Source organism: Juglans regia, chromosome 14 (assembly GCF_001411555.2).
Source record: "Juglans regia cultivar Chandler chromosome 14, Walnut 2.0, whole genome shotgun sequence".
In the NCBI taxonomy this organism is placed as follows: domain Eukaryota; kingdom Viridiplantae; phylum Streptophyta; class Magnoliopsida; order Fagales; family Juglandaceae; genus Juglans; species Juglans regia.
This window is the reverse complement of record NC_049914.1, coordinates 3,960,423-3,988,266: the sequence shown is the minus strand read 5'-3', so window position 1 is coordinate 3,988,266 and position 27,844 is coordinate 3,960,423. Positions and strand designations below refer to the sequence as shown.

At 36.6% G+C, this 27,844-nt stretch overlaps 3 protein-coding genes across 3 annotated transcripts; all 3 read left to right on the top strand.

The window, feature by feature from the left end:
* The first annotated feature begins 1 nt into the window (after position 1).
* On the top strand, positions 2-12,916 carry LOC108980573 (nuclear pore complex protein NUP1-like). Its single transcript, XM_018951532.2, has 8 exons — positions 2-397; positions 2,835-2,902; positions 5,544-5,659; positions 5,958-6,156; positions 6,314-6,709; positions 6,799-7,527; positions 7,797-8,335; positions 10,633-12,916. Exons 1-8 carry the CDS (start codon positions 79-81, stop codon positions 12,380-12,382), a joined length of 4,116 nt encoding a protein of 1,371 aa, XP_018807077.2. The 5' UTR covers positions 2-78; the 3' UTR covers positions 12,383-12,916.
* Positions 12,917-13,102: 186 nt separating this feature from the next.
* LOC108980574 (uncharacterized protein At2g39795, mitochondrial) lies at positions 13,103-17,382 on the top strand. Its single transcript, XM_018951533.2, has 4 exons — positions 13,103-13,191; positions 13,966-14,254; positions 14,473-14,813; positions 16,888-17,382. Exons 2-4 carry the CDS (start codon positions 14,090-14,092, stop codon positions 17,066-17,068), a joined length of 687 nt encoding a protein of 228 aa, XP_018807078.1. The 5' UTR covers positions 13,103-13,191; positions 13,966-14,089; the 3' UTR covers positions 17,069-17,382.
* Positions 17,383-22,950: 5,568 nt separating this feature from the next.
* On the top strand, positions 22,951-26,935 carry LOC108999360. The gene is made up of 4 exons (XM_018976251.2): positions 22,951-23,629; positions 24,436-24,591; positions 24,715-25,407; positions 25,549-26,935. The coding sequence occupies exons 1-4, from the start codon at positions 23,303-23,305 to the stop codon at positions 26,623-26,625; spliced, it is 2,253 nt and encodes a 750-aa protein (XP_018831796.1). The 5' UTR covers positions 22,951-23,302; the 3' UTR covers positions 26,626-26,935.
* The last annotated feature ends 909 nt before the right edge of the window (positions 26,936-27,844 follow it).

Here is a 27,844-nt window from a genome sequence, read left to right as displayed (position 1 = left end):
CTCTCCCTCTCTCTCTTTCCCTTTCCTAAATTCTAAACCCTAGCTCTCTCTCTCTCTTCCCCCCTCTCTCTCTCTCGTATGGAGACAACGCGCGAGGGCAATCCTTACGACGTCGTTTCGGAAGACGGATTGGGTACGGGCGGCAAGTTTCGGAAGCGGCCATTCCGGAGGACCAACCATACGACGCCGTACGACCGACCGCCTACGGCTCTGAGGAATCCCAGCATCGCCGGCACCGCCAACAACAACAGCAATGGTTGGCTCTCGCGGCTCGTCGATCCGGCTCAGCGGCTCATCACCTCCAGCGCCCACCGCATCTTCTCCTCCGTCTTCCGCAAGCGCCTCACTCAGCCGCCGCCCCCACTTCAGCAGCCGCAGACGCAGCCTTCCACTTCAGGTTAGTTTTCCTTGTTTCGCAAGCTATTTCTCGTTATTGGTCGTAGAAATGGAGTTGTTCATTTCGGGGCATGTTGTTAGGGTTTAACGTGGGAGCTAGAGGCTTTCTACTTTCTACGGGTTCCTTTTTTTTTCTAATATTTATTTGAAGGCATTATTTTTTCAGTTCATATTTAGGTCTCTTTCTTTGAGTGGTACCCGTTTGGTGTTGTGGAAGTAGCTGACTTTGTCTTGGGACCAATGTAGGGTTTCTTCGCTCTTCGTAGATATATGTATATATGCAAATGCGTTGCATTTTGAATTATTTCTCCTTGAACTGAGACATATTTTCGAAATATTTTATATTTCTAGAAGTCCTGTCCTCTGTTGTCGAAAATTTTGATTTGTACCAATCGCTTATGGAAAAGTAGTGAATGTAGTTAATTTGGCTGTCCAAATTCTAGGCATTTTCCACGATATTGAACTAGAAGAAAGGCAATGAATCTTCATATTTTGGGATATTTAGACTTGAAAATGATTGGTTTAGACCTCTTCTTGGCCATGATCATCTTGGTGTGTGCACACGCGTGGGAATGAGAGAATTGCGTCTTATAATGCAACTGTGCAATTGTAACGCTTTAAGGGAAGGCCAAGCCATATTTGGGCCACACTCCAAAAAATGGTGCAATTGGAACCCCACTGAGTTCATTTTAAAGAGTAAGAACTTCTCATTCTCAAGTAACGTGGGATCCCATAGACCAACTACAATCATCATCACTATGGGGTATCTCAACAATGTAATAGTGGGAAAATTGCCAACTGTAGCCATACTGTCTTAAAGGATCATAGATTTTTTCTCTCATTGATGACCATTATAATGTTACGTTCTGCATACTGTATGTTGTTGGAATTTTCTATGATAGAAAGCTAAGGTCAAGTTAAATATTAGAGTTTTTGAAAGCTCACTCACAAGATAAACATGTGAGCCTAATTTTTATTGAAACTTCAACCATAAAATGATAATGCGTTCAATAAGGCATTATTAGGTAAATGGTTGTGGTGTTACAACCATGAGAGGGGAGCTTTATGGAAATGGGTGGTTGACATGAAGTATGGTAGTGAAAAGGGGGGTTGGTGCTCTAAAGAGGGTAGGGGGACGTATGGTGTGGGGCTATGGAAGTATATACGAAAAGGTTGGTGCTCTTTTGTTAGTAATACTCGGCTGCGATTGGGGGATGGTAGTAGGATTAGTTTCTGACAAGATGTGTGGTTGGGAGACACGGCTTGAAGGATGCTTATCCTATGATTTTCTGAATTGCATGGGAAAAAGAAGCTATGGTGGCTGATTTGCGGGTAATTAATCAAGGTTCGCAGGAGTGGAACATCAGCCTTACTCGAGATGCACATGATTGGGAAGTGACGGTGCTGTTGGAATTTATGAACATGCTGTACAACATTTCTACTGCTGCCACAATGGAAGACATGATGGAATGGCGACATTCTAGAAAAAAGAAATTCTTGGTATGCTCTTTTTATGACTCTATTACTATGCATCAAAGGCACAATTTCCCTTGGAAGAATATATAGAGGACTAAAGCACCTACAAAGGCTGCATTTTTTGTCTGGACGACAGCTCTAGGGAAGATTATGACCATTGAGAATCTTAGAAGACGTGGCCTTATTATTATGGACTGGTGCTGTTTGTGCAAAAATAGTGGTGAAACAGTGGACCATCTACTTTTACACTGTAAGTTTGCCCGAGATATTTGGACTTAGTTTCTCAGTAGAATGGGTATAGCATGGGTGATGCCGGGTAGAGTGGTTGATTTGTTAGCAAGCTGGAGAGGGATCACAGGGACACCACAGATTGTAGCCGTGTGGAAGATGGTTCCTATATGTATTTTCTGGTGTATTTGGAATGAAAGAAACGAGAGACTCTTTGAGGATCATGAACGCTCCTTGGAAGAGTTTAGGAGTTTTTTCTGGAAGACTTTGTTTTTGTGGGCCATTGCTCTTGATTGGAATGGTTGCAGCTTCCATGATTTCCTTGTAACTGTTCGTAGTTCTTAAATAAGTGTAATCACATGTATACTTCTAGTTTACCTGGGCAATGCCTACCTTTTTATCAATGAAATAACTTATTACTTACAAAAAAAAAAAAAATGATAGATTTGCTTTTATTTTTTGCTTAACATGTAGTCCAATGACCTTATAATTCCAATTTAAAGTGGCGGTGATTGTCTGTTTTTTCCCAAATATTGTTGATTTTCTTTGATTTCAGTCATTCCTTGATGCTTTTTCTGGGAATTGGTTGCTGTAATCTTTTATCTTTTGTATGGTATAATAATGTTATATTCTCTCTTCTTAGTTGCTTTACAATAATGGTACAATAATGTTTGATTTCTTCTTGGTTGCTGTTATATTGTAACCTCATGCAATATGAATGCAATGTTTTTCAGAAGCGAAGCAGGAAGTAAGGGATAATCACCGGGATGCAAGGGATCAGCATAATGAAGCAGTTGTCACAGTAAGTTGAAATGCTATATATTACTCGTTGCTTGTGATCAGGTTTCTTTTTTCACTCAGATGCCATAATTTAATTTTTTGGTTTCAGAAAAAGGGTTGTTACAGATAAAATTGTTGCATATTTGAATTTTGCCAATAAGCTTCATTGCTAAAAGTTTCTGGTTGGTTGACTTGCTGAAGCCTCTTGGTGTGGTACCAGATATTTGGGACCAAATTCCGCCTTGACAGGTATTTGGTTCTGTAAGTAGTGGAACACAGTTCGTTCCCATTGTCTACCATATAGGTCCTTTGAGCATCAAATGCGACCCTCTTTTTTCTTTTTCCTCTGTACAGCGGGGTGCTTTCTCTTGTATACACCCAATGTACTTGGGTTGCACCACTTTGTGCTCTTAAGAAGATTGAGATCTCGTTTGGTTACGTAGTTCAGATGAGATGAGATGTTTTGTTGAGAATAAAATATTGTTATAATATAATTTTTAATATTATTATTGTTTTGGGATTTGAAAAAGTTGAATTGTTTATTATATTTTGTGTGAGAGTTTGGAAAAGTTGTAATGATGAGATGAGATGAGATGAGTTTGTGTATCCAAACCAATGTTTTGAATACCGTACCAGATGGCGTACCGGTCAAGACACTGGAACGAAATATTTCGGTATCGGTACCGTTTCGGGATAGTCGATATATGAATAAATTATATATATAAATATATATAACAATTATATTCTAAAATAATAGTTTATATATGAATAAATTATATATAAATACATACATACATATAAATTATAAATAGTCTAATCTAAATTGGGGGTCAAAAAATAAACTTGTAGTTTGAAAAAACGAAAAAAAAAAAAAAAACACAGGTCGAAATATCGGCTGGTACCGGCCGAAATATAGGCCGGTACAGGCCGAAATTTAAGCCGAAACGGCCGGTATTTTGGCCGGTACGGTATATATCTAGTACCTGTACCGGCCGGACGGCCGAAACGAAAAATTTCGGCCGTACCGGCCGGTACGGTACGAAATTAAAAACATTGATCCAAACCGAGCCTGAATTATTTATAAAACCCATGTACTTGAGCTATGCCTTCTCTCATCAATAAAGTTCTTGTTTATTGATTAAAAAATTATATAATAAATAGAAAATGCCCCCAACCAAAAAAGGGTCACATGGCTCATTCTTCTGAGACCTTCTGTAAAGTAAACTTCTTTTCTGTTTTTCTAATTTTTTTTTGTTACTATGGTTGTGTGATTAGTTACTGAGTTTACCATTTTGGAACAAAGTAAAAAGGTATAGTAATAAAGAGCATCTCCTTTTTTTTTTTTTTTAATTAATGTGGGACTGAGGTGTTACAAAGGGTAATCTACAGTTCACATTAGGTGGGGTAACCCTGTTGCTTTCATTTTTTTGATAGGTAATCAAGAAGTTTTATTCATAGAAATAGGCAAAGTCCAAGTATACAGGAAATATACATAGGGAACACCTAACTAGAGGTTACAATAGAAAGTAGAAGGTCATGGACCCTTAGCCCGTTGCAAACAATTGCCCCTGCCTATAAAAACAATGACTTAAGAAAGAAAACTTTTAACTCATTCATAGTTCTCTCTTGATCTTTGAAGCTTCTGGTATTTCTCTCCATCCAAATGCACAAACAAATACATATTGGGACCATTCTCCAAATCGCCGCTACCTTTGAATTGCCATGGAGTCCTCTCCAGCTTGCTAGGAAATCCACCAATATAAGATGCATGACCCAAGACAATCCAATTCTCGAGAAAAAATCATCCCACATGAACTTGGCCACCTCACAGTGTAAAAGCAGATGATCTACTGATTCTCCATGCTTCTTACACATACAACACAATCCAGTACAGTTACCCGTCGTTTCCTTAAATTCTTTGTAGTAAGGATCTTATCCAAGGATGCTGTCCAAACAAAAAAAGTTGCTTTTGAAGGAGCTTTCGTCTTCCATATGCTCTTCCACGGGAACTTAGTCATTCCAAGGCTCGTTAGCGCTTGATAAAATGAACTAACAGAGAAGATACCTTTCTTGGAATGGCTCCAGTGCGTTGTGTCTCCGGTGCCAACCTGTTGCTTACATGGGTAGCTGATATTTGTTTTTTCTCTGGAAGAGATCCTATTGTTTTGTCGGCAGGAGTGTTGGAAGGTTGCTATTGCTGCAAAATGAATCACCATTTATTGTTTTAGCTGGTGTAACGGGTAGCATTTTTTTCTGACTGGTATTTTTTTCCCCGGGGGGAGTGGGATAGAAAACGTTAGTTTTCCATCACAGCGTGTTTAAGAAAGGATAACTTACAAGGGTTTTGGTACCACTCATGTTAGTTTGTAGATTTCAAATGCATTATAATTTCTGATTGGGTGGCTCATTACTTTTGGTGAATTATTTATAGTTTGTCTCAATCTTGACTGGTTTCTGTTCTTCTGTGATCCATTTAGTCCTGCAGGCTGTATTCTTTAAGTGGAATAATGTGTATACAACTTGACATTTAGTAAATATATTGTTGATCTGTAACTAGACATTTAATATATTTGGGTTCAGTAGGCTGATTTTTCCACAGTATCTTTATGTGCCATGTGTATCTTGTTGATGTGTCTGTCTTGTATGTGCATTTCCCTGTAAAGGATTCTCCTGGTATGCAACAAAGAGCCACTGATCGTGGTGACAAGCCAAGTGGTAGTTCTGACAGAGGCGGCTTGACTGAGCTTGAGCAAATTTTAAAGCAGAAGACCTTTACCAGGTAATCTTTGTAAAATTAATAGTGGTGTCTTACTCAAAATACTTCCTGATTTGTAGTTTTGTAACCTTGGACCCTTAATAATCTACATCACATCATCATCTGTACAATTTGTGCAATATGCCTTTGCGTTTTATCTAAATATGAGAGATACTATGGAGAAATTCTTTGGTGCTTCGTCTAATTCTGATGCTGTCTAAAATTGGATTTTTATTATCCCTTTTTGGCAGTTAATATTCTTTCATGTCATGCAGATGCATCCCTTTTTTTAATCGTCACATCTTTGATAATTGCTCTGCAGATCTGAGATTGATCGTTTGACAGCCTTGTTGCATTCAAAAACTGATGATGTACCTATTGGGCATGACGAGAAAAAGTCTGAAGTGATTCCACCAGAGCCAGTGATCTCTTATGATAGAAAGGAGGAATTTCCAATAGCTCAAGCTTTAGAAAATACGATTGGGAGTAGCCTCATTTCAACCCCTGTCATTAGTTCAAGAGTGAGAAAAACTGCTCATAATCTCTGTATGATTGATCATGTGGTGTACACAGTTAAAATTGCTTTTCGGTGTTTGTTTATGATTCCCTATCTCATAATAAGTAAGGCATCTATTGGCTTGCACTTCTTTCACATGTAGTGGCTAAAAATGTCTTCAGGTCCTTGATGAGGATGTTGCTTCACCTGCAGAGCTTGCAAAAGCTTACATGGGCAGTAGGCCTTCAAAAGTATCACCATCAATGCTTGGTATTCGCAATCAAGCATATGGGGAAGATTCCAATATGATAAGCAGTCAACATTTTCCGCCAAAATCGTCCATTATGCCACTTGTGCCCCGGTCTCCTGGTAATGCTGGGTATCCAGAAAATGGTTTTACAACACCGAGATCTCGAGGGAAATCGACAATATACAGCATGGGTCGAACTCCATATTCCAGAGTTCATCCAACCTCTACCCAGGGTGTTGGGCCCATTGTTGCTTATGATGGGCCTTCATCATCATCTCCGGCTGCAGCTGCTTGGGAGCAGAATAAACTTTATGGCTCTAGACAAGGGGTACCCCCACTGATCATTAGATACTTGGTCTATATATCGTGTTCACCACCAAGATCATATCACTGAATATGTCATTTTTCCCTTTGCAGGCTTTGAAACGCAGAAGTTCAGTCTTGTATAATGATATAGGACCTGTTGGTCCTATACGTAGAATCCGTCATAAACCCAGTCTTTTATCTTCAAGAGGCTTGAGTTTTCCGGTTTCTGATAGTGGAGTCGTTCCTGGTGCTGCTCAATATCCTTCATCTTCAACGCAGAAGCCACTTTTATTGGAAAAGTCTAAGGAGAACTCGACAAAGATGTCGATAGAAAATGGAGATAACAGTGTGCCAGGTACAAGTTTTACCCCTGTTCCGACCAAGTCCAGTGAGATGGCTTCAAAAATATTGCAGCAACTTGAAAAGATAGTTTCACCAAAAGAGAAATCATCTTACCTCAAGGTAGTTTCTGTGAGGGACAGCTCACCCACTAAGTTGTCGCCATCTATGTTGCATGGAAGAGCTCTCAGAAGCCTGGAGACTGTAGAATCACCTAAATTCTTGGAGAATGTACGAGATAATAGAAAATTGGTTGTATCACTAGACACGTCGTTACCCGATGCTCTAGACACCACTTCTCAAAGGCAAAACAAAGATGAAAATGCCCTTGTGAAGCTTGTTGCTCCTTGTGACAGGTCGGTCTCTGTAGTGAATTGCATAGATTATAAATCTCCAAACAAGGACACCTTGCCCAGTGTCAAGACTACAAATTCTGCCGTGATGAACTTTGTCACCCTTCCTCTGCAAAAGAAACAGGCTTTTCAGATGAGTGCACATGAGGTATGTGTTTTTTGTCATGTATCTTTTGGTCTTTGTATGGTCGAGTATTGTTTGATAAATGTATGGTCAACTGGCTTCTTCTGCCATCCTGTCAGATACGAATCAAATGCTTATTATTTTATCAAACTTATGGTTATTGATGAGGTTACGAATACAAAATTATATAATTTCTTACATTGGCACCATCGGTTTTACACCCTTCAGAGGTTTCTAATGCATCACTTTCATGAACCATCAAAAAGCTTTACTGCTATGGATCTGCTTTGTAGGATTATTTTGAGCTGGATGACGACTCTCCTGATGGGGCAGCACTTGTTAAAGAGAGAGAAAAGGTTGATGTTTCTGTGGTGGGGAGTAAGATTCACGATGCTAAAGCTGTAACACTGGAGGAGCCTCCATCTCTGATGGGATTTAAGCCCCCTTCAAGTTCTGAATTGAACCAAAAAAATAATTTGGTATCTTCTGATGGGCCTGTAGTTGCTGAAAAGAGTACTGGCTTTGCCTTTCCAAATGCCACTTTTACTAACACGGCTGTCCAACCTTCTCTGCTAGTGACACAGCCAACCTTGACATCTGATAAATCTGTGTCACCAGAGCAATTAAATGTAGCACCTCCAATGTATGGCTTGGAAGGTAAAGTTGCTTCATCCAAGGAACCAAATGCTACGTCCCGAGTTGTTAGCTTTTTACCTGTTTCAAGTGCTGACAATGGTCCGAAGTTTATATTTGCTTCCTCGTCTTCAGCTAGTGAATCCACTAGTCTCAAATTTGGTGTTTGTTCAGGTCAAAAACCAGAAATCTCAAACAGGTATGTATATCTGTTAGTACTAACCATGTGAAAGGTTTTTTCTAAAACTGGTTTCTCCTTTTTTTGTGATTTTTTTAAGTAAGGGGGGAGGGGCGCTTGTCTTGTTCGTGTGATTTTGTATTTTTTTCAATTTTTTTAGAAGGGAATTCCTTATTACCGGAGCATATGGTAAAAATGGGTAGGGATTTTTCAAAGTTCTTCAGGACACAGATTCAAGAGTAGAAAGATATAGTTCTTACATCTGAGGGGAATGGGTTGAAATCTCTCTTAGTTACTTTTGGAGTACCCAAGGACCCTTGAGGTTGATTTTTGACCCATTTTAGTAGGCAGCATCAGTTGTTTTCCTTTTGTAAGTGCTGTTGAGACCAATGCAAGATTGCCGTCTCCTTGATTAGTTAAGAATTTTACCATAACCATGTAGGGCTATGAATGTATGGTGATAATTCCCCTTGGTTTATTGGACTGGGGGAATTTCCTGTGTCCGAAACTCCGCATTCACACTCTTGGGGCCATCAAACTGGGGGACTCTCTTTTAATTACACAAGGTTCACATGAGGCAAACTCTTTGCCAAGGGCCTGTCCACCCCCCGGATTAGTCGAGACTTTGTTTCCAGATACCTAGTGCCAATAAAAAAATCCCCCTTGGTTAAAATAATTTCGTTGGATCTCATTTGGCTTTGATACTGGTTTGTATGATTATATATGCAGCAGTTATAGAGTAGGATTCATAGATTTTTTATTTTGAAAGGAAAGATCATGCAATTAAAATCTGCCACCATGGTTCTGGGATATAATTGAGACCTTTGCAGTTTTGCCCAGTCTCTGATTATTTTTAAAAAATTTCTATATCGATTTATTGTGTTGAGATTTTTTTTAAAAAAATTTGAGGTCTAGAAATTATCAATTTTTAGGCAGTGGTCATCACTGGAAGTTCTGAGTTGAAAGCTACTCTTATGTTTCGTATCCAGTATAACCATGAGTTGGTTATGAAATTATTCAAGAACTACTTCCATTCATGCAAAGTTCTAATTTGAGTGTTAACTTTGGGTCTTATATGTTAGTTGCCAATACTGAACACATCCCGGATGTTGAGACAGCTTTTTTTATTTCAAACTATGATCCATGCCCCAAAGCTGTGTTGCCTTTCACAAGCAAACATTTCAAGAATGTTCATGGTTGTATGCTTAAAAATTGAAAAATATGTGTAATATTTTCTCTGAGCTTTAACTCAAAGGCATGTTCTCTCCTTGGTAAGAAAGGAGTTGATGCGAGCTTGTGGGTTCAAGACCCATAGGGTCCGTGACTTACAAGTTTAGGGAAAAAGAGGAGGTTGCGCTATTAATTGCTTAGAGTATATATTTTTTTTTATAAGTATAATTGCTTAGAGTATATAAATTTTGTTTACTGATAAAAAATTGTTTAGATTATATGAAGATAAAAAATTGTTCAGTTTTTATATCCTTTGGAGCTTACGGGGTATGAAATGCATTACGTAGTGCAAGTGTTTTCACTGCTGCTTTAGGCTTGGTTTGGATAGAGAGATGTTTTCATCTCATCTCATTTCAATATCCAACATCACAAATACAAACACTTTTCAATTTCAAATATTCAACTTTTTTATCTAATCATTATTTAATTATTACAACTTTCCTAAACTTCAAAACAAAACACAAAAACAATTCAACATTTTCAAATCCCAAAACCAAAATTATATTAAAAAAATTTATTCTAACAATATTTTAATTTTATAATATTTTTATTCAACTTTTTCTTTCTCCTTTCCCAAAATCCCTTAAAACGTTTTAACTCAAACATTTTCTAACTCATTTAATCTCAACTCAAATATCACACTATCATTCACAAACCATCTATCATTCAACTCAAATAACTCGATCAACAACATATTCCGTTGATTGAGTTATAATATCCTTTGGAACTTGGGATGGAGATTGCATTAGTTACTTCTTCGATTTGTGAGGCCTTCTATGCAGTTTTCTCTTCACCAATTTTACTCCCTGAGTCAAAGCCTGGTGTCTAAAACATTATAGAGTAATGCTAGATATAAGCCCTAGATGTGCAAGCCTAGGGCAAGCCCTTTGAAGAAAAAAGTGGGACCCACCAGAAAAAATTCTCGTGTGGGGTCCGACATTTTTTAATGGGCATGCAAGCCCGGTGCTTTCACAAATCATTTCCCAAAACTTACGTTTGACTTCTTAGATTTAGAGCTAGTAGTCTTACATTGAGTACATGATCTTTCATGAACCTGACTTGGAATTCTTTTGCATCTTCATGTGCAGCTTTTTAACTGTTGGTGCAACCAATTCTGTACCAAAAGTACCTGAATTGGATAAAGCTGATAATAAGAATAATTCAGATGCTGGAGTCACTTCTAGGACAGCAGAAATTGCACTTCCATCTGCTGCATCATCACCAATGGCTACTTCTAGTATTGGTGCCAATGTCACTGCCAATAATTCTTCCTTAAATAATGGGTCTCTTGCTTCAAGCCCTTCTTCATTCTCTTCCCCCGTTCCACCTCTTGTTTTTAATAATGTTTTCAGTCAGAATTCATCCAATAGCTCTACACTCACTGTTACTTCCACCAGTGGCGGCAACAGCAGCGCCACAACCCCCACCACTGCCTTAACATCCATTAATGGCAGTGTCAGTCTTTCTACCTCGGCTGTAGCAGCACCTTCATTCTTGGCAACTCCTACTTTTAAATTCGGATCCACTGGTCCATTAACTTCAGCTTCACCAGTAACAGATACTTCTGGAGTAGAATCAGAAGCAGCCAAGACGAGGCCAGAGACCAGCTTTGGCAATCTCAAGAGCTCTCCCTTTGTTGGCATGTCTGCTGCAAATGCCAGTTCAGGGAGTAGCATTTTTTCTTTTGGTGCTGCCGCCACTACTTCAACAGCTAATAATCAATCAGGTTCTTCTGTTTTTGGCACTGGCAGTGAATCTGTGCAAAGTGCAAAGGCATCACTTGCTGAGACAGGGGTTTCATCTCTTACCAACAGCATGCCCGTGCAATTCAGTTCATCTGTGCCCTCGTTTGGATTGGCTGGGAATACAGCTTTCTCTTCTGGTAGTTCCCTGTTTTCTGCTTCTACTACTGCTAAACTTTTCAGTTCAGGTTCTGCTTCCTCTCATGAGGCAAACTCCAGTAGTGCCATTGATGGTTCTACTTCAAGCTTGTTTGGTTCCAGTTGGCTGCCTACAAAGCCTCCTATTTTTGGTTCAGCAATTAACTCTATATCCGCCTCAGCCGGTTCGTCCTTCTCAGCATCAACAGCTTCTGTTGCTGCAACTACAACCCCCTCAACTGGCTTTTCCTTCCCAGCATCTACAGCTTCTGTTCCTGTAACTACGTTACCCTCATCTGTGTTTTCCTTCCCAGCATCTACAGCTTCTGTTCCTGCAACTACGTTACCCTCATCTGTGTTTTCCTTCCCAGCATCTACAGCTTCTGGTGCTGCTAAATCATCCTCAACGGTGTTTCCCTTCACAGCTGCTGCAGCAGCTACATCTCCCTTGACTGGGTTTTCATTTGCAGCATCTACACCTTCTGCTTCTGTTACTGGCAGTGCACCTGTTGTATTTGGATCGTCTATTGGTGCATCATCTGGCCCCACTTTCTCATTCACTTCGGCTATGGCTGTTCCCTCATCACAGCCTGTCTTTGGTAACCCTAATTCAGGCTTCACATTTAATTCAGCTTCCTCAGGAAATAATGATCAAATGAATATGGAGGACAGCATGGCGGAGGATACCTTTCAAGCACCCACGCCTACAGTTCCAGTATTTGGTCAACCTCTCGTCTCACCTCCTCAATCCAGCTTTGTGTTTGGTTCAACAACTCCATCAGCACCCAATAATCCATTTCAATTTGGAGCCCAACAGAGCTCAGCCACCTCACAGAACCAGCCTCCATTTCAGGCTACAAACAGTTTAGGAGGGAGCTTCTCAGTGGGTGCTGGTGGCGGGGACAAGTCTGGTCGAAAAATTATCCGAGTTAATCGCAACAAGGCACGGAAGAAGTAAACGCAGGGACCATTACAGACGACCGGTTTCCTTGTCAGGGGCTACAGTTGCAACTGATGGGCAAATAATTATATAATGGTTAAAGGTCAACAACTAGAGAGTGGTGTTTCTGTTGGTCACCTGGATTTGATTGGTGCTGGCAAAAGATAAATGAGCCTGGTAAGTTACAAAATCTGATTATGCTCTCTGCCCGCACACAATTGTTCTTGTATGCATGGTTGCGATGCCAGTCATTACAATTTTGTATCGTTCCTAGTAAATCTGAGAAGATCTGTGCTGTACTAGTTTTAGTCTTCCATAGGATTTTGAGGTTGGCAACTATCTATGCCTTTGATGGTGATATGTGTACTCTTATTTGTAACATAAATAGAGAAGGGCCTGAATCTGTTCAAGGAAACAGATTCAGATTGCTCTCAATATGACTTCTCTTGGCCGAATATGTGACTGAGGCTACTTTATGTGGCCAATTTTTTTTTTTAGTTTTAATATGCTTATATCAATCAATGGAAAGAGGCAATTTGCAGGTTGATTGAAGTGTGAAGAGGCAAGAATTTTACAGGCGACTGCAAGGATTGCTACTGTATTAGTATTGTCCATGAAGTGGTGGTTAATAATTAATCTGTACTTTCTGATTTACTTACAAATATACATTTTATAAAAGCTGGATGTAGAATAACATCTGTGCACATGCCCGTGGTGCATAAATGCTTCCCTTGAAGCCTAACGAAAAAGGTCTACAGAAATTCAAACTGTATCTTTCTTTCCTTTCCATTTCTTCAGGGGAACCTCCAAAACCGGCATAAGTGGAGGTGGGAAACATTTTATTTTCAAGCTTCAAACTTATGAAAAGTGTTTAGAAAATTTCTGAAAATTTACATTAATGTGGATTATAAACATCAAATTTACAATTCATGCTATTTAATTTTTTTTTTACCCTTGTTTTCTAATAATTTTTTTATTCTACTGTTTTTTTTGCTAATTTTTTTGCCTCTTCTATTATTACCATTTTTGTCAACTTTTTTCTTATACTTTTCGATATATTTTCTTATGAGTAAGATTTTTACTTTTTTTTTTTTTTTTTTAATTTTTTCTCTTTTTAAATTTACATTCTTTACGTCCTTTTAAGGGTATAGGTATTTTTTTAAAAATAATTAAGTCAAATTCTTTAACTTCATCAAATTTACGATTTTTATGATACTAATTTTTTTTAGGGGGACTTTCTTTAGTTTCTCTAACCATACTTTTTATTTTCATAGTACAATTTCTATACGCTCTTTACAAAAAAAAAAAGTATATATATATAAATATGAAATTTATATGAAAAATATTATTTTTTAACAATAAATATATATTTTTTTAAAGGAAGTGGCGAAGTGCACTCATTAGCATTACTCTTTTTTTATTATTAATATTAATATTAGATACAATCTTAGAGTGTGAAAATTTTGTGTGCTTCTTTTTTAAAAAATTAGATTTATTATTAATTTTTTTTAAATATAAATATCAGATTTATCTTTTTTTTTTTTTTTTTAATTACGCAAGAAATATGAGTCCTCTTTATTTTTCAGAACCGAATTGTGCAGGTGGCCTTACCTTGATACCCTTCGAAGCTTGAGCCGCTCCTGCCTGGGACACTATTTATTTTGCGACTGGGGAAGCTCCGAACTCCATTTTGTGTGCAGCAAGACACCGAACAGTTTACGGGCAATGTGGAGGAAAGTACTGGCAGCCGCAACCGGCAGTGTACTTCACCACCCATGGCGCACAATAGCTTGCCGTCACTCAACCAACGTCTCCTCCGCCGTCAACTCCATGCTCCTCCGCTCCCTTAAAGATCACTACCTGGAAGTCTCCAAGATGTCCCCTCCCACTGTAATAACCCCTATCAATCTCGCTCAATTATATTTACATACATACAGACCCTCTCTCAGGGTAGGGCTTTAGAAAGAGGCTTTAGTAGGGTTTTAGAGATGTGGCGTTCCTTCTTTTTAAAACCCATTTCTATATGGATACAATGAAATGTTAGTTGAGTTTATGTAGGTTACGTGGACTGGTTTTAATTGTTGTGAAATCTGAAATTTGGGACACAGAAGGTGAGCCCTCCCTCGCCGTTCACTATCGTGAAAGGCGCGCTGGACGGTAGTGGTCCTGTCCTCAAGCGGAGCTATGGCGACCACGAAGAAATTAGCATTTCCGTGATGCGATTGGCTAATATAATCCCCGGTGGCGCTGGCGAAGATGATGGGGATGATAGCATTAATCAGTTGTTTCTTCACGTGGACGTGTCGAAGCCAGGGCAGCAGGATTCTTTGCATCTTCTGTGCGGGTTGTATCCAGATGCATTGGGAATTCACTCCATTTCGATGCGGCCCAAGGCTGAGAGCTCAGGGTTCCTCATCCTTCCGTCTCAGTACACTGGGCCGGTTTTCGAGTGAGTAAAAACTCATCCCTTTTTCAATCTGTGCTTGTTTTTTTGTTTTTTTATATGGAGCAATTTACCTTGTTGGCATTCTCATGATAGGATCTTTTTAAAATGACAAGTAATAGAAGCGAAACTTCTTTTAATTAAGATGAGTCGACATAATTAAAATTTAGCGATAGAATTATCTGGGGTTATTTTTGGGTGGGAGAGCCGAAGGCAGCGTAATGTTTTCAATGGTGCAGTATAGCAGTTTCAACTTAAAACTCTCTTGATTGAGAGCAGGGAGTGATTCCTTCACATCGGTATGGAGAATCTGTTGATTTTAACCAATTCAGTGAGGAAGTTCTCTAGAGGCTTGAGCGATCATATTAACAATGCTTAAGAAATTGCATGTAACTGAATTGATACTAGTCATATGCATGATGTCCAAACAGATATTTTGTGGAGCCCATTCTAGATAGGTTCCCTTGTATAGATTGCCTTAAATCTTTGAGTTTCATGTTTGTTATATGTTTATTTGATTTTTTTCCATAAAGTAAGATTTGCCGTTTGCTACTGTTGGTAACAAGGCCCCATGGGTCCAGGACTATGTTCTTGAGGTTCAAATAAAGTTAAGGACTCGTTAGTTAGTTTTTGTCTTGGGTAAGTACAGTTTATATTTTTAAATTGGATTGAGCTCGAGGAAGAGGGTAAATGGAGCGAAGATATCTTGTTAGGATGAGGGATTGAAGGAACGTATCACTTAATGGTGCAAAATGTGACTATAAGACTTGGGAGGGTGTACTTGGGCTATGCCATTTGTGTTCTTGAATAAAATCTTCATCAACTTATGAGAAAAATGGGGGACATCTCTTTAATTTCCCTTGATTGCTAAACTTTGTCCATCTTTTGCAGCTATGGTGATGTTTGTAGGGTAGCTAGTAGTGAGCTATGAAAGGACAGATAAAGACTTAAAACTGGAGGATAGACCTGGGATTTTGTTCTAGAAACTCACCAGAAAGTATTGTGACTTTTCTTTTCTTTTCATTTTTAAGATAAGTTATACATGAGTCCCGTGGAGGGGGTGTCATTTGAGTTAAGAGTTCATTGGCAAGAATTATTATCATGTTTAGCAGTTGCTTGATAAAACTGATTTTGGTTGAGAAGAGTGTCTAAATTTTTTCAAAACATGGGAAACAGGCTCTCTTTTCATTTGGTGGAAACATTGTTGAGATGTGTCTGAAAAATATATTACTTTTGGAGTTGGGATTATCTTTTAAGAAGGCCTAAAGGGGGCAAATCTCTTCCACAAAGGATGTTCACAAAAGATAGACCAAAAGGCCCATTAAGCCTGCAAGATAAAAGGGTCTAAAAAAAGTGTATGATCAGAAAGTCTTGTATAACCATGTGGCATGGATATTTCAAGAAGCAAACCATACTCTTATTGCATATGTTTTTTATTGTAAGTAAACTCTTATTGCATATGTATTGGAAGATAGTTGAATATATCATATGTTTCCTTGGGTATACAATAATAATGTGTGCAGTATTTTTAACTATATTTGAAACTTCTTAAACATTATCTATACTTCACCCCTATTCTCTTAAATTAGCATCGGATGATGCGATTGTTCTTTGGACTAGATCTCATCTTCTCATTCCATAACCCAGGGGTGGAGGGTGAGGTCATTGGTTCAGTTTCATTCAGGTGTGCGAGTGTTTTTACCTTGCCTATCAAGAAGCTTTGTATTGGGTGGTCTTTGCGCTATGAGATATGATCATATTCAGTATGGCGTTGCTATAAATGTAACGCAAATGGTAAAGAAATAATATGATGTATGTTTCGACTAACATATGAATTTTGCATGCTTGCTTGATTTAACATTCTTCATTTTCTATTTGAAAAAAAAAACATTTTTCATTTTCTATTTCATTGAAGTGGCTCAAAGGGATCCATGAAATGGTTGGCCTTGTACAATTCATGGTCCTTGCATGTTCTAACATCAAATATGTTCATTTCGGTTGAGTTTTCTGTCAAATTAGTATCCCCACGTGTTATCAAATTTATCTATGTTTGGCCTGAAATGTTTGTTAATATTGACAGAGACCTTGATGAAAGGATGCGAGATGCACTTCACAGTTACATAGAAGAGCGAGGAATAAATGAGGATCTCTTTCCTTTTCTTCAAGCATGGCTTTATGTGAAGGATCACCGGAATCTCATGCGTTGGTTCAAATCAGTTGGCACATTCATTAATGAAAACAAGTCGGCCAAAGATAGTTAAGATAAAAGTGGTTTCAATGTCCAAATTAGTCATGTGTCCTATTTGTTAAGTGGTGCATGCTATTATATTTAAAAGAAATAGTTTTGTAAGACAATTGAGGGGATTCTACTCTAACGCCATGGATGGACCAGGCCAGATATAGTGTCCTTCAATTCTCAAGTTTTTTACATGTCATTAATGCAGTTAGTTGAGTCCACTAGTCTTTTGGGACCATGGATTTGCTCACTTGTTCATTGTTTCCATTTTTGACTTACTGAACAGTTGATGCTGCGACTCCATGAATGGCACTCATCATCACCATTTCTGATATCCAATTGCTTTGCCTCCTGAAATTGCATCCTTTCATGGGATTCAAAAGGATATACTTCTAGATAGCTTAATGCAATCAATCTGTACCTCCAAATGGTTTTGACTTTTTTAATGATGCACAACGGTTTCCACAGGTGTGATGGGGGGTTGCAAATGCAATTCTAATATGGGCAACACAAAGTTGGTTGACCGTTGACTTATGGGTTTCTGTGTCATATAATAATTTATATTAGATACCTAATCCAACTGGATTATGGATATGATATGGTGGATACAATGTGTAAGGGTTAAAGTCAAAGATTTTCCTTTCAATATGTTTCTCTCCTGAAATAAATGGCACCCTATTGGTCAGAGAGCAATGGGCAGCTGAAAAGTACCTATATTATATGCAAATCCGATTTATTGTTCCCCTCCCAATTGTCTTCAAAGTCGAGCAAGTGAAGCCCCCCGATGTCAACTTTGCAATGTTTGTTTTCCAAGAAAAAGTAGAAAAAGAAAAGAAAGAACTCTCGAGTCTCCACCACCAACGGTAGCTTTGATCAATTTCGAATGCCAAAAAGCTTGTTTCGTTGTCAACTCGAAATGATGGTCTTGTTGGGGCACATGACATTTTATCAATGTATGGTAGATTTCGCCATATTTTTATTCATTGCTTGCCCACTTTGTGTGAGAAATTTAGTAAAGCTGAACCAAAGGGTCCACTCAGTTTCTTCCACTTTTTTTTTTTTTTAATATATATATATATATATATATTTTGCACCATACTCTACCACCCTTTTTTGTCATGTACAATCTAAAAGCATCCTAAATTATTAATACAGTTTATAAAATATTTTTTTTTTATAATTATCTATGTGGATAACATATTATAGCTAGCACTTCCACATGTCAAGTTAATCATAGTCTAAGAAACACAAATTAATAATAACAAATAAATAAATAAAGATAACAAATTAGACATAAGAACGAATTTGGTAGACGATCAAAATCATATCCTGATTTAATTAAAATAAAAATTTTGGGTCATGATCCGGTAACATGGATGAAGATTAAAGACCTAGAGATTTTGGGTCAATTTCCCAACGTTTCAAATATCCAAAGATTCCAACCCAGGAGGGGAAAAAAAAAAAAAGGAAAAAAAAATCAAAACATCTTTATTCTTTATGCGATTATAGACGTATGATTTGGCTTTATGGAAGAAAAGGGTAAAAAAATAAACACGTACCACCAAAATTTGAAGCCTGGTGGTGGGTTTGGTCGGTTGTAGCCTTGTAGGCATCATTATGCATAATAGTCGGTTCAAGTTCTCTGTATTTTTTTTCCTTACTTTTATTTTATTTTTTTAAAAATTTGGTTGTGGATCATAATTACTTAAAAATAAATGATATATATAAGTTTAAAGTTAATCTTATTATAAAAAATGTGAAAAATTCATTTTTTCTCAATGAAATACGTATTTTTATAGCTCTTCCATCAGAAGAAGAGATCACTGTTATCGTCGTTTTTGGGTCTAGAAGATCTTCTGGACTTTGCAGAAAATCATAAAATTTAACTTGGTTCTAAGGATGAAACATTAAAAATTGACAAATGAGTACTATTATACATCACACTCTCATCTTATTTTGATCATATTAAATAATATATGACATATTAATTACTATTAAATGATAAAAAAATATAATAAATAATTATTTAATAATAATAAATATATTATATCATATTTAATAGGATAAAAATGAAATGATAATATAATATATAAAATTTTTCTTTTAAAATACTGAAAGCACAGCGTGCCATGTGTACCTTCAGTGTAGATGTAGGCCGTATGGGTGTGGAAAGAATCAAAGATGATGTGTTTGCTATTTTTTATATCTGTCTTTTCTATAAGTGTGTCGTAAGACCCATTCATGAATGAAATATTGTTTTGGAAAAAAAAAAAAAAAAAAGATGTCATTGCATTCATCTCTATTAATGTTTCATCAATTTCTTTTCTATGATGTCATATGGTTTAACTAAAGATAAATATTTTATCAAGTGAACTTGTATATTGTTACTTGATTTGGTATATTAAATTGTAAAGTTATTTTTATTATAAAATAGACTTAATGTATTATATAAAATCATGTCAATTTATGAATTTATTTTATAAAATTTATTTATGAATGTAGTATTTCTCTTAACTTAATTTAAAAAAAATATATTTATATAAATTTAAAAAAAAAATTGTAAAAAAATTATTAATTTTTATCGTGAAGTCTACTTCTTTTATAAAAGAAACGTGCCATATAAGTTATTTTTATGAAATAATTTTGCTGACTTAAAAACTTATATCTAACATTAATTATATGAAATCATGATGTGATTGTATTCTATGTCACCTACCCATGATTTAATGAGCTATTTATTAGTGGCAATCCAAACGTATCACTGATTATTCTGCTTACATTCTATTTCCTTTCTATGAAAAAAAATAAGGAAAATCTATCAAACACTATCTGAATTTCTTTTTAAACAAAACACTATCTAAATTTGATTATTCAATGATATATCTTGGAAATTCAGTAGACCCAAAAAGAGAAAAAGAAAAAGAATATATATATATCTTCGACATTTACAATATTGTGGTTCCCACCTTGTTTGCCAACTTGATAAAGATGACAGAGCAGAGTACCATAAAAGAGAAGAAATTTCTCTCTCCCTCCGGAACCCTCACGCAACACCCCTTTCAATGATGTATATGAAAGCTCTTCTTGTCACAGCGCCAGAATCTCTACTATTAAATTTTTCAGATTTAGGTTGCATTTGAATTTTGAATTAAATTGAGTTGAGATGATAAAATATTATTTTAAAATATTATTATTATTTTAAAATTTAAAAAAGTTAAATTATTTATTATATTTTATATTAAAATTTAAAAAAATTATAATGATGAGTTGAGAGAGATTTAATAACCAAACGAAGCCTTAATTTTTGTGCTTGTAAACAGATAAGTTTATTACTTTCACTTGCAGTCAAAATCTATCAAAATTGGTCTAAAAATTAAAAAAAGAAATCGTCACTTGAACGATTGTGTCCGTAGAGATTGAGTCCTTCCTTTTTATGAAGGGTGATATTGAATATCTGTTTAGATAAAGTGTTATCTTTTGAACGTTTATCTGTAAAAAATATTAGTAATAATAAAATCAAGACCAATCTAATAATGTATTGATAGAGTTCTAAATGATTGATACGAAGATATGTCCACATGTATTTAATTATAAATATAAATTTTGCTTGATAAATAAATGAAGGATGACATTTCTCTTGAAAAATAAATAAATAGAATAGAAGAACAGAGGGTTAAATGACTGAACATTGTGAACGTGTGTGGTGGTAAAGATGACAGTCTTGAGCATTTAACACACATACATACAAGTGTCATGGTTACACCTTCCGAGAAGATAATCTACACGTTTTTTCTGCAATGACCAAGTCATTGTTTCTCCTGTTCTTGGGTCCTTTCTGTTTTATGGATGAAGGTCAAACAAGACTCTTTCCCCTAACAAATTTAGGCAATGCCTAATTTAGGGATGGTGTTTTCTGTTTCATCAATATTTTCCACTAATTTTGCAGGACAAATTTAGGAATGATGTTTACTTCTTTTAGGTATGGTGTTTTTGCATGGAAAATGCTAAACTTTACCAATTAGAAATGTCCGCCCTCTTGCGGGTTGATATGGTGTCGACCCGTATCACTGTCACGTTATTTTCTTTTATTTTAAAAAAAGACCTAATAACTTTTGGAAAATACTTAAAAAGTAATTATATAAAAATAAATTTATAAACTGATGTGATTTAATGTGATATGTTAGATTGTAACGTTACTTTTATAATAAAATAGATATAACGGATTCTATGAAATTACATCAGGTTATAAATTTATTTTATATAATTTTTTTTGTATCTATAACAATTCTCATAACTTTTTGTTGATATTTGCTACATAAATTCAACTTATTTGAGATTGGGTTATGGTAAACTCTAATAGCTTAATTAATACATATATATATATATATATAAGTCAATGATAGAGTTTAAAGTGAATGGAGCACGAAACTTGTCTATATTTGACAATTTCAAGATAGAAGTGAGTGAAATCTGATTATGTGTACAGGAGGAAGTCAGCCATATCTTTCTATTGACAAAATGCTTTGAAATACCTACTTCAAAACTTTGAGATACCAATGGCTTGGATTTGCATGTTTTCCAACTCCTATCATACAAAAAGAACCATTTTATCTGTAAATCCTTCATGATTTAATTTCTGTTATATTATATTATATTATATTAATTCTGTTCACATCCACCAATTTCTTTAGGTTTTTAGAATATACTTAATGATATATTAGAGTGAAATTTGGTAAACATGACAAAAATGTTGATTTAATATGGTGTTGTTAAAAAATAACCATTTTGGCTCTTTGTATGAATATATATATATAACAAGGAAATTGGTCCATTTGGGGTCTTAAGATCACTTGGTCACATGAATTAATAAGATAAAAAAGCATGCACACCACCCATATATGATCAACGTTGTTATTATTTAAAAAAAATGTGAAAAAATATTTTTTAATAATAAATTTTATTTTTTTAAAAACGAATACGTGAAGTTCACATATTATATAAGTGTAACTAATATTTTTCATTATTATTTTTAAGTAATTGGGAATATTTGGTGTTGGTGGAGGTGCACCCTTTTCATCTAATTCTTTTACTCCCTTTTTTTGTTTTTTTTCCTCATATTTGAAAGAAGACATGGCATGAGAATTGCACGACTGCGTGAAGCAACGTCACATACATATTTTAGTCACACTTTGGGAAAAAAAAAAAAAGAAAAAAAATAGCGACACTCTTTTCATTGATATTAATTGCTCTTTCATTGTTCATTTGTTGTTTTATTTGCTAATACCGAAACATAGGCTTTAACATAATATCCACACATATGAGTCATGTGTACCTTATTATTATTATTTTTATATATCTTTGCCATCAATTAAAAATTAAACATTTTATTATTGTAACTCGAAGATAATAAACTTTAAACAATAACATTAGATACGGTGAGTGTTAAAATTTCACTTTTTATTTTTTACAAGACTTCCACAAAACTTGTATATTCTAAATTTATAAAAGTCCTTTTCCAACTTTAAAAAATATGAACAGTTGTATAAAAAACCATACTAGTTTTCTAAAATTAAGATTTATTTATAATAATTGAAATATATATTAATGATAATGTTTTATCATTATCCTTATGCGATAAATACAAGTTTAATATCTCTTAATGTATTTATCCTTATGCGATAAATACACGATGTTAAGATAACTAGATAAGAGTTTTAAAAGAAAGAGTAAAGAAAATCCAAGAAACACGGAGAGAGAGAGGGGGAGAGAGAGTTGACAACTTCACAATGAAATAAACAAGAATGCAAGGGCATATTTGCTAAAACTATTTCGTAGGTGGAAAGAGAGACGTTGGTTCTTAGGTAAATTGCAGTGCCGGCCCCTCTCTCTCTCTCTCTCTCTGTTTTTGTATGACAAACGGCACTTCCAATAATATATATTGCTAGCTTTTCATCCTTCATTCTCTCCTTCAATCTCCCTTCAAACTCTGAAATCTAGTTGTCATTATCTCCATTAACGGTTTCTGTACCAAACCACGAAAACTCCAACCCCCCTTTCATCCTCTGTTCATTTCTAAATTCAAACCGTATCAAAGAGCCTATTTTATTTTTATTTTTTTCTTTATCCGCTGCATGTTCAGTACCCATTTCCTCAAATTTCTCAGACTCTCTATCTTTACAAATCTTTGTTTTCTTTTCCATAATTCCAATACCCACTTGCTCATATTCCACAAAATCTTTGGCTTTCATCGTCTTAGCCAATGGTGGTAAAGCTGATACGGTGGCCATCACGGCCCCCGTTGCCATCGAGGAAATTCGAAGCCATAATTTTCATTCACCGGATCGAAGGTCTATGTTTAGCACAATCCGAGGGAGAAAAGGCATTGGTTTGTGAGATTAAGTGGAAAGGTCAGAAGGGAGCTTTGAGCTCGTTGAGACGCTCTGTAAAGAGAAATTTCACCAAAGAAGTAGGTGTTGGAGATGATGGGGTGGTGGAGTGGAACGAGGGGTTTCGGAGTTTGTGTAGTTTCTCGTCCTACAAGGAGGGTGTGTTTTTTCCATGGGAGGTCTCATTTTCAGTGCTCAATGTAAGTTTGTCGTCTTTTTATAATTATTTTTCTTTTCTTTTTTAGTTATTAATCTTTTTTTCCCTTCAGATGTTTTTGGGATTAGTTCATAATAATGGTTTCGTTCTTTTATAGGGGTTTATTTTTTGTCGTCCCCCCCTCCCCGCGGGCGGCCGCCGGTGGAATTGAAAATTTTGAGTTGTAGTCATGTTAGCTGTGATCGTGCATGCATTTTCTTTTATTATATTTTTAGTTTGTGGACTATTACTTGTCATTTAAATGGATGCGTGTATGTGATTTTGGTGCTGCCTTTATTGTTGATCCTTTTGGAGTTTGAAATTTCTGTAGCATTTTTTTTTAACTATCAGCGCTGAGATCTGTGGTCACTGTTTTACATCTGGGTCACTAGACGTTACTTTCATACAGATGTTTGACACGCATCTAGCCAGTATATTCTCTGCTCCAAAATGTGGTCAGTTTTGTTGATTTAGACTCTTAACGGTATCTGAGGAAAAGGGTGCTAGCAACTTGGACATGACATGCATCATCATCATCATCATCATCATCATCTTACCAGAGCCCTATTGAGACTCGTATCATGCATAGGTGTTATTTGAAAATTTGTTGCTTGATCTGAGGCTTGTCATGAATTCTACAGTATGCCATGAATTCTACAGTATTCCACTTTTGAATTGAATGTTGAAATTTGTCTCGACCAATTTAAGGGCTATATATGTCCGATTTATAATGTTGCTTCTGGAGGTTCATTCTTTTCTTCTCATTGATTAACTGGTTTGTTGCTGATACTTTTTTTTCCCGATTGTCAGGGTATGAAGGAAGGGTCCAGGAACAAGATTCCTGTTGTTGGAACTGCATCATTGAACTTAGCAGAACATGCTTTTGCAGCCGACAGAAGAGAGATTCAAATAAATGTTTCTGTCAAAGTCCCTGGCTGCGCTACTGAGACCAGCCCCTCACTTAGTGTGAGTGCCTTGACAAATTTTTAGTGTGATTTCTGTATGCTTTTCTCTTATTGTTGATCTCTTTCCTTGATGTTTGTTAATGGAAGATTTGTTTATATCATCCCAAGTTCATCCATAATGCAGTTATCTCTCAGTTTATTGGAATGGATAACTGCTCTAGAACCTTCGGAGACGGTGCAGAAATCAATAGCGTGCCTTCCACTGTCACCCTGTTATGCAGACACTCACTCAACTGAGAAAGATGAGTTTTCAGCTCTTAAAGCTGGTCTGAGAAAAATGAAAACTTTTACAGATTATGTCTCAGCCGTAAGAGCAAAGAAGGCAAGCCATGAAGAAGAGAGCAGTGATGGCAGGTGCTCTGACAGAAGCACAGATCCTGAGTGCAATTATCCCTATTACGGAGATTCACCTAATGATGGTGATGCCGAGGATCAATCAGAAGAAAGTAAGGATGATTCTAGTATCAAGCCATTCAATTATGAAACACTGGCCTCTGCAAACTGTGCTGGTGCCAGAGGATTATCATACTCTAATTCGAGAAACGATGGTCAAGATGAATTCTGGATCTACTACAGCAACAGTAAATTGGATGTTGGATGCTATTATCTCGAGAGTTCACATGCATCAATTTCCAAGCAAAACTTGCAGCAAAATTCAAAGCGGAATATCCTTTCTTGGAAGAAGAGAAAACTAAGCTTCAGGTCTCGTAAAGCCAAGGGGGAGCCTCTTCTGAAAAAGCATTACGAAGAGGAAGGTGGGGATGATATCGATCATGATCGTAGGCAGCTTACCTCCTCTGATGAGTCCAGTTCTGGGGTAAGTATCAAACCTTTTGCTTAACTCTTCTGTCCACTAGTACCCCATGTTTATTGTCGCTGTTGTTCTTTTCTTTTTTCCACTTTAAATAAAATAAAATTATGTAAGATTTTGTCCTACTGACGAAAATGTTTCTGGCAGTGGCATAAGAAAGAAGGTTTCAGCTCTGATGGGTCATCGATATCTGAATTTGGGGATGACAAATTTGCCATAGGTAGTTGGGAGTGCAAGGAAGTAACCTGTCGTGACAGACAATTGAAGCTCCAAACTCAAGTCTTTTTTGCGTCAATTGATCAGAGGAGTGAACGTGCTGCTGGGGAGAGTGCATGTACAGCTCTGGTTGCAGTTGTTGCTGACTGGTTGCATTCCAACCGAGATGAGACTCCCATCAAATCTGAGTTTGACAGGCTAATTAGAGACGGATCATTAGAATGGAGAAATCTTTGTGAGAACGAGGCCTACATAGAACAGTTTCCTGACAAACACTTCGATCTTGAGACCATTCTCCAAGCTAAAATCCGTCCACTTTCTGTAGTTCCAGAGAAGTCCTTTATCGGATTCTTCCATGCAGGACTGGCAGAGGAGGATTTTGACTTCCTACATGGTGCCATGTCCTTCGACAGCATTTGGGATGAGATCAGCCTTTCTGCATCGAACTGCTCTAGCAATGACGAACCTTTGGTCTTCATTGTATGTTGGAATGACCACTTCTTTGTCCTAAAGGTGGAGGAGGATGCTTACTATATCATCGACACGTTGGGGGAGAGGCTTTATGAAGGATGCAATGAGGCATACATCCTCAAATTTGATAAAGACACATCTATTGTACGATTATCAAATGAGGGTCAAGCATCGGATGAAAAACCAACTACTGATAAGGTGCAACCTAAAAACAGCCAGGAAACTTCAGCTGAAGGGACTCTACTAGTCCAATCTAATGAGTTAGAGAAGAGTGAGAAAGAAGAGGTAGTTTGTAGGGGGAAGGAATCATGCAGGGAGTATATTAAGAGCTTCTTGGCCGCAATACCCATAAGGGAATTAGAGATTGATATCAAGAAGGGCTTGATGGGATCAGCAACTTTTCATCACAGGCTACAAATTGAGTTCCACTACACCCGGTTCTTGCACCCGATGGCCGAATCTCCAGTGGCCGAGGAAACAGGTGATTTACAAGCAACCACATTGGCAGATACACAAGGGACTTCTTTTAAAGTGTAGAAAGTTTTAGCTTACTAACATATGTTCTGCCTGTTTTTCTTGTGGTGGCTGTTTACGTTAACAAAAACTTTATGTGCTGTTACTTTTGCATACTCTTTACACACTCTACTAAGGGAATTGATTGCTTTGGCTAATCACATCAGTAGAATACGCAATGAGTATGCAAAAGTGACTGTATGTAGTAGAACTCATTAACAAAATGGCCCAGAAAAGAAAAGTCCATTTTTCTTTTTGATGTTTTTCTTAATGGTGGTGCTTTCAGTTCAAATTGTAAAGCAAGGAAATGGAAGCCTCTCCCTTTTGTATTACATGTTTTAGAGCTGCGTGGATCTTTTTTTCTCTGTTCTTTTTCTAAATGGTCAATCTCCGATTTCTGATTGGGTTATGTAAATGACTGTTCACAGTGCTAAGTTCTTCGATTTATAAACCATTCCTCCTCGTAAATTTTAAAATCCAATTCAAACGTTCGAATTCTTATACAGTGTCAAAACTAATCTTTTTTTTTTTTTCCTTTTTTTTTGTCAGCTTTATAGCAATATCGCTAAAATAGAAAAGCACGTATCCATTGTTGCCGGGATTGATCACTTCGTGTGAGCTCTTTTCTTGGCTTGATTTTTCTCTAATAACCCTTTTAATTTCGATGTCGTTCCTTTTAAATTATTGGCTTTGAATCACTTGCTTGTTTATGTTAGCACATTGCCTATAGCCAGGGTGGGGACCCTAGAGACTCCTTGTGGTTTTCATGTAATCCATCGACTGACTTGATAGCTTGCAATTAAGACATTTTGTTAGAAAAATTAGATCAAAATATACAACGAAAGTGTTATTATCTCGTTGGTAAGTCGTAGATCTTGTGTGGTTGTTCTATAGATTATCCGTCGTCGTTATTGTTCATCCAAAATCCTCTCGGCGATGGTGGAGTATATTACGAGGTAACATATAAGAGTAACACTCACATATTTCATAACTTATATGTTGGGACTAGAGAGAACCATTTTGAAAGAGAGATTTATGTTTGTACTACCCACGTACGTATCCAAAGGGAGGAGGGGCTATGTAAATAGCCCCTCTACACGTATCTCTCGACTGGTCCTTAATGGCTAGCCATCAAGGCTCATTTCATAATCCCAAGAGAAGGTGAAGGGGTGCCCACTATAGATGCCAATTTCTTACGCATTTTTTATTAGAGAAATACTATTCCCGATTATAAATCTTGCCA